The sequence below is a fragment of the Centropristis striata genome, chromosome 11 (assembly GCF_030273125.1).
Source record: "Centropristis striata isolate RG_2023a ecotype Rhode Island chromosome 11, C.striata_1.0, whole genome shotgun sequence".
Taxonomy (NCBI): Eukaryota; Metazoa; Chordata; class Actinopteri; order Perciformes; family Serranidae; genus Centropristis; species Centropristis striata.
The window spans coordinates 34,152,380-34,159,699 of record NC_081527.1 but is presented as its reverse complement, the minus strand read 5'-3'; the positions used below and the strand labels follow the sequence as shown (position 1 = coordinate 34,159,699).

The 7,320-nt window shown below is 37.0% G+C and overlaps 1 protein-coding gene across 2 annotated transcripts in view; it reads right to left on the bottom strand.

Annotated features, from left to right (window-relative positions):
* Positions 1–2,854, bottom strand: part of ap1m1 (adaptor related protein complex 1 subunit mu 1) — a 17,586-nt gene extending 14,732 nt beyond the window's left edge. The window contains exons 1-4 of one of the 2 annotated variants that reach the window (XM_059345024.1): positions 2,661–2,854; positions 610–766; positions 430–497; positions 195–325 (exon numbers count right to left, since the gene is read on the bottom strand). In XM_059345024.1, coding sequence (XP_059201007.1) covers positions 195–325; positions 430–497; positions 610–766; positions 2,661–2,702 — 398 coding nt within the window. In that variant the 5' untranslated portion in view covers positions 2,703–2,854. The remainder of the gene's footprint in view (positions 1–194; positions 326–429; positions 498–609; positions 767–2,660) is intronic. The other variant, XM_059345023.1, reaches the window with a different exon arrangement.
* Between the last annotated feature and the right edge of the window lie 4,466 nt (positions 2,855–7,320).

The following is a 7,320-nucleotide window of genomic DNA, read 5'->3' as shown; positions in this document are numbered from 1 at the left end:
CCGCACCCCCTCAAAAAAAACATACACAACATATACAACACACATATAGGCTATTTATGGCCGCAAAGGGGGCCCCGCACGTTTGCGTTACGGTAGTGTATACATACATACATGCATACATACATACATACTGAAGAACAGTATTCATTAGCTTCAGTTACTTTGAATGTAACTGTGGTAAAGAAGATACTCACTCCTGCAGGATTTTGCTGTCGGTGGTCTGAGGATAGCCAAAGTCCATCAGCTCGTCCATCAGTTCATATATGATGACAAAGTTATCTCTAATACTCTCCTCCTCCAGTTCTTTGAAGTACTCTGAAAAAACCTGGATAACACAAATACTGTTTTATTTACCAGAAAATAGCTTTGTTGGTGGTTTTATTGTCGTTGAACTGCTTTAGAAGACACTCATAAAGCATTTAATCTTACCTGGACAATTTTGTACAAGAAGGAAAAGACCAGAGAGACGCTGGCGTTTTTCTTGGATGTTGCAACCACTGATGGAATGTGAATTAAGGATTTTTGCAACTAGAGCACAAAAATATATATAATATCAAGTGTTGACAGGTTTCCTGGTTACAAATACCATGCAGTAAGCAATAAGGATACAGTAGAGGTTATTGTGTTTTATCCACATGAAACGAACTCCCCCATGTGCCAGGATTGGAGAGAGGGTCCCCTCCTCCTCTTTGTCCATCAAAAGGGTCATGAAGTGCTCGATCTCTGACATGTCCACATCTCCCCGGTAATTTCGGCACACCAGGACCTGAAAGGAACAGATAGGTATATTTGTCAAGCTTACAATAATTCATTTTGCTGAATGCTAGCAACATCTGCAGGACTGCTGCAGTAGTGCTTATGATTATTGTCACTTTATCATTTAAACCATGTCACTTTCCCCTATATAGTTTAACTTAACTGTTTACACCTCTGTATATTTTACCTTTTTTTTTTATGCATAAACATTTACTACATTCCTGTTTACATTCGATTACATTCAGTTTATTTATTTGCAATACTATCTACACAAATACAAATTACTTTTTACTCTATTTGTATATATTTAAGCCCATATTTAACTTGCACTTTTTGTTTTTCTTAGATTGAGACTTGCTTTTATTTGAGGAATTTTGTTATCATAGTTTTTTAATGAGAATTCGGCCTAAGATTTTCCATTGCTAACTTCTGGCCTTGTAATCTTTAAATGAATGGTAAGAATAAAATTGCCTGTAATGCTGAAAATCTAAGCACTGCCATGTATATAAAGTCATGAAATTGATTCATATTCATATGGATTCATTAATTTGCACCTTCTTAATTCTTTAATCATCCATCGTAAGATATATTTTGCCCTGATAAGTAAAAACAATATGGACGTTTGATGGAAAAATTTGACACTTATATTCTGGCTACAGGCAAACACCTTTACTAAGTCCACTATTCAATTTGGCATACAACAAGTAGCTATGTTGTTTAGGATACATGTCACTTAACATGTTTTATATTCCACTAAAACAGAGCTATATGTGGCAGCAACAAAAATATGTTTATCGATGCATCTTGGTTTATTAACCTTAAGCCAAATTTAGCAGAAGACGCTTACAGTTCATCACCCTGTTAAAATAATCGCCAAACTCATTATTTCCAAGTTTTGCAGGAAACACAAAAAACTTCACCAAAAGTGTAACATATGACATTAATTGATCATCTCACTCAAAAAGAATGTAACAAAGGATGGCTATGGACATAGTAATACCACTGTGTGTAAATTATGTAACTTAAGAGGGAGAAATAAATGACTTAAGCAATTTTTTTGAACATGCCTTTGTGACTTAAGCACTTTATTTTGAAGGTGTCTGCATAAGAGTCACACAAGCCTGTCAGAAACATGACATGACAAGTATGATGAGCATTAATGTTACTTCAAAGTGTCATTAATGTTCATGACACATCCCATGCCATGTTTATGACACGCTCATGTCACTTTTATGTAGACACCTTAGAGTAAAGTGTTACCAATATTAGTGAAACAATAAAACACTAATAAACTAAACTGATAACTAAACAATCTCCCTCTAGCTCTTCTTTGATGGGTTCTTATCTGATGCCTATGAATGTGACAAATTGTCAAAGAAGTGATGATCTTAAAGGGGTAAAGTCACATGATCTGATCAACTGAGGATATAAGAGATTTCACCATAGGTGGCCGGTGTCATGAGGAGACGATTTAGGCACAAAAAACAACAATTGAAACAAAAATGATTTAGGCGATTATTTTAACAGTGTGACGACATGTGTTGCAGGTTTGTCATCCAATGCATATGAGCAGGGAACGTTAAAGGTTGCATCGTGAAGGGAGTTTCGGTAACGTTTTGACATTGCATGCAGTTGCTAACAGCTGGTCACCTGTTTGTTTTCTCGTTACGTGGCCTAATTTTTTTCTCCAGCCAACCCATCATAATGACCTGATCTCATTCTTTAGGTGCACTTTACTGGACAAACGCTAAAGGCCCAAACATTGAAGCATCATATGCCAGAGCATTAGCTGCCTCGCTGCAGATTAAGCCACATCATAATCTGTCAACGAAGAATGTGTTAGCATGGCTACAAGCTAGGCTAACGTCAGGCTAGCATCGCAGCGGGCTTCTCTGTTATCTTACCTTTCCTTTTAAATCCAAGACATACACCGCACTCGCAGACATCTTGAACTAATTTATATGAGCTTAGTTCGGCTCCTTGTCAGCAGCTTATTGATTATGTTCAATAATAAGTTCTTCAAGGATAAAATCAAAGAACAGACTTTCATTCATAACAGTGAAAAGAGGAAAGCCACCCTTCCCCTTTGCGGCTCACCATCAATGTACATAACGAGCGCCCCCTGTGGGACGGGAGGATGTAGTGGCCAGAATGAGGTATGACAAATAAACTGATTTAATTCAAAGACTTCTTCTGGTAATTGTGTGATATTTTGATAATAGGCATAGTATCAGACAAGAAAAAAGAAAAAGTCTTGTTGACCTTGCATAAAAGTTAAAATGATTTCTGCCCTGTGTGGTAAATCCAAGTATTTTCTGCTCATAAACCTGAGTAACATGGTCATTGTTGAATGCAACATGGTATCTGTTGTCCTGCTTATTCAGACAAAAGCCCAGAAACAGTCTTCAAATGTTTTAGTCTCGTCCCAGACACAAAATTAGATTACTGAAGGAAGTATCAATGTCACATGGATGATATATTGCTGCTAACAGTATTATTTTCTCTTAAAATGTCCTCTTTCAGATATTTGTAATAAGTCATCTGTTGAGTTTTAGAACTCACTGTGCAGATCAGAAATAGATTGACATGTCTAAAGACAACTATAGATATGACGTATGTTTGCATTTTTCCATCCAAACACACAAAAGTCAAACAATGTATAAATTTTTCATGATTTCTGAGTTGTGTCACACTAACCTGCTTGTTTTCACCATTTAGCTCCCTCTACTGGATGAAAAATAAATCTGCACATGACAACTTTTATAGTTTACAGTTTTTAGGTAAAACTGCTCTTCTTGCCACCTGGTGATCACAATATGAATGCACCATTTTCGACTGCAACGTGAACTGTTTTTACAAAGATAGAAGCACACTCATATATTATTTGATGTTGTTGCACTGTGATTTTAATTGGATCCAAACAGCATAGCCCAGGTTACAAAACAGCCCCAGACAACAAAAACACCCTAGTCTTTCTCACAAATTTTCTGAAAATAATTCAGACACTCGTGTCAGAGGAGGAGATATTTGGTACATTGTTTGTGGAAGTGATTTATGGATAAAGACAGACCATATTATCTATGTTTCAATACCTCTCTGCTGACGTCTTTGTATCTTGGGTCTCTTTCCTGATGATATGAAACTAAAAATGCTCGGTCTTTGTGTCCAACAGGCAAAATATTTTATTGCTCTTTAATGGAAAGAATCTGAAGCTTCGACTATTAATCAATAACAGAATAGCGTCTCATGCAGCCTGCCCATGGAAAAACTGACGCATGCTGCTAAGACCATGAAAATAAGTTCTAAAAATTCCCCAAAATACTTAATGCACTAACTGGAAAATCAATATTCCCAACCATCTCTGTACTTTTTGATGTGAAAAAAGTACAGTATACTGCAAGAAATGAAATAAAATGTTTTGCTGTTGTTTTTCTTAATGTTTTGTGTGTGTGTGTGCATTTTATATGTTTTTTATTTTATGTTTGTGTTCTTATTTCTTGTGAAAAAATGTGATAACCAAGAAATCTTGTATTAAGTTATATTATATTATATTATATTAATTTAACTAGTTCTTATTTCTATTTTATTACTTAAACGGGGCAGATGCATGTATATGTATCGGGCTTTATATACTGTATGTGTGTAAATGTTTATATGTTTATGTACATCTGTTTAATGGTGTCTATGTGAGTATGTGTATGAATATGTATATGCATCTAGCCTACGCTGTTGTAGTCTATGTTGTTTTTTTTTTTTTTCGGTTCGAAAAGAAGAATTAATAAAATGAAAATGAAATTAATCTTTTCAAAGAGTACACAACAGCAAATTGACAAGCATGTCCATATACTTTTGGCCATCTGAAGTAGCTTGTTGGGTGGAGATTCTTTCATAATTTGCCTCTCATTATGCATTTTCTATTGCTATGGTTCAAATCTGTGTGTCATATTTGTATCAATGCACTGAGTTTGTGCAATCATGCAAGTCATAAGTGCTGATGTGATCGCCGTCCTAACTTTATACTGAGACATAATAAACTTCATCATCTTGCCAACTATAACTGTTGATGTGCAAATCTTAAATGGCAGCCAAGCAACAAACACTGACTTCATTAGAGGTGAAAAAGTCTCCTGAAACATAAGTAGAAGCATCACTGCTTCATATATCTAAAAATATACCACTTATTAATATGTCAGTGTATTAAATCACACAAAGCTACTGGAGTAATTATTGAGATAATACAGGCTTAACATTAAAATAACTTTGGTTTAAGGGCTTGCTCAAGTGCGACCCAAACAGCTGGTACTTTTCACCTTAGTGTGTGAGTGAGAGATGAGAGGGGATAACAAAGGGATACAACAGATCAAGTGTGTGAATGAACAGCTGGGTCATTTTGGTGGATACACAGCATGAAAACTCTGCACTGACATTGATTTAAATTAAATATGGAGGCAATTAAAGCAAGGACAGAAAAATATGACTACCATGCAAGTTTTTTTTCTCCACGAATACCACCACCGCCTCTTGGCGTGAAAAGCCTTTCAGCACTGGGCTTGAGAGAGACAACTGTTCCTCATCAGAATGACAGACCTCTGATCCCTTGGCTGGTAAGACGGAGTGTAGACATTGTCAGAAGTCATAGATACAACTGTACTGAGTTACAGAGCCAAATATAACAGATTTCCACTTCCCTCAGCCACTTCCAAACACTATGCAGTGTTAGTGTTTGGGGCTGTAGGTGGGGATCACTGGATGCAGTTGCGTAGTTCGTGGACATGTTTGCACAGGGAACAGGGCTGACGTGTTTACTTTTGTTGCAGAATAGGCTTGTCTAGGTACACTATGAGTCAGTGCATCACGCAGGTGTGACATAGTTTTACAGGTGTTGCCACAGCAAACTTTAGAGATATTAGTTGTTCATAATTGTCCCCTTAGACTGTAATAAATATGTTCTCAGTGTGTAAAATTGATCACACAGTAGCAGCATTTAACACACAACTGTAACATCGGTGTCCACATATCCGTTGCATGACATCAAGCACTTTAGGCTGCTAAAACCAAACTAGTTTGTATTCTTCATGGCAGCGTTCATACACACTCTAATCTGTTCCACCATTCCCATGGCTTTGTGATTTATACTTAGCAGGACTTTGACTCTACTCCCAAGGCGATCCTGTGGCTTTTGGGGGAGTTTTTACCATACAAGGAGAAGAGGAGTTTAGCTTGGTTTCCTGTGGGAGGGTTCCGATTTCTCTCACTCTGCATCTGATTCACTCTGGCTCTATTTCTCTCTCCCTTACCTCCTCTCTCTGTTCTTCCTCTCCTGGTTCGGCTCCAGACCTCCTTTCTGCTCACTGTACATCCTGAGGAGAATTTTATTAAAAGAAAACATCACAAAAACACTTCCAAAATCAACATTTCTTACATTCAATTGTCAGTATTGTATCTGAGCAATCTTTAATCATAACATTTGGTGCAGCCAGCATCCTGGCAGACCAGAAAAAGGCAAACAGTCACAATGTCATGATGTAAGTTTGTGTTAACTTCAGGGCTGTAAAGCTATCAAACTGCCCCCACACTTTCATAAACGTAGGCCAAAAAAAGCTGCACTTTCCCTCCCCTGACAGAAAGAATCATTATAGTAACAGTCCTGTAACTCTCAAAGAGTGGATCTATGCATAGGTGGATTTTTGGGGGCACAGGACAGGTTCCCTTCTCAATAATTACAACATGCACATTTGTCCCTCCACAATAAAAGCATGACAGAGGCAGATTGCTTTTCTTTAGAATGTGACTCATAGTTGCACATGATGCAGGATGTAACATGCAAAATTTGTTTTTTGTACAGCAGCTTATTACAACTCAAATTTACGGGTGGGAGAGGTGGTAGATGGGTCAAACAAACATAGGACACTCACCCATGGGACCAGTGTTCATACACTCCTATGGGTCATATTAGAGGGAAGAAACAAACAAACCATGTGGTCGTATGGGTTGGGGGCCTTTTGCATATCCACAATAAATTGATGCAGAAAATGTGTTTGGTGCTCATTGTTTTAAAACTTTTAAAACAAATTTTTATAATGCCTAACCAGGAGCTTTTTTAGCCCTAACCTAATAAAAGTAGATTTGAAGTGTAAACTGAATGAAACCACATCCTTTTTCAAGGCCTAAACTTGATGAAACTGAAAATGAAAGATAATTAATCAGAAAGCTGTCATTGAATGGGCTAATAACAAAGTATCGTACGTACTAGAAGGCAGAGTAGGCCCCTTATTGCCTATTCTTATAGGATGATAAGCGCTGATAAAAGTCCATTCAACAGTGTGATAAAGTTCAGATCAGGTGGACTTTAGTTACACACTGTGTAACACACCTTTCTTTACCTAAAGATGTGATGTGAGGCAGAACTGACCTTGACCTCACACCAAATGATCTGAGCCAATCTATCCTGTGAAAACCATTGTGGCAACATTTCATAAACTACAAAAAAAGGTTGTTTTTTATGCATTTTTATGCAAATGTATGCATTTTAAATGGTTTACTTAAAAAGTAGACAAACATTCT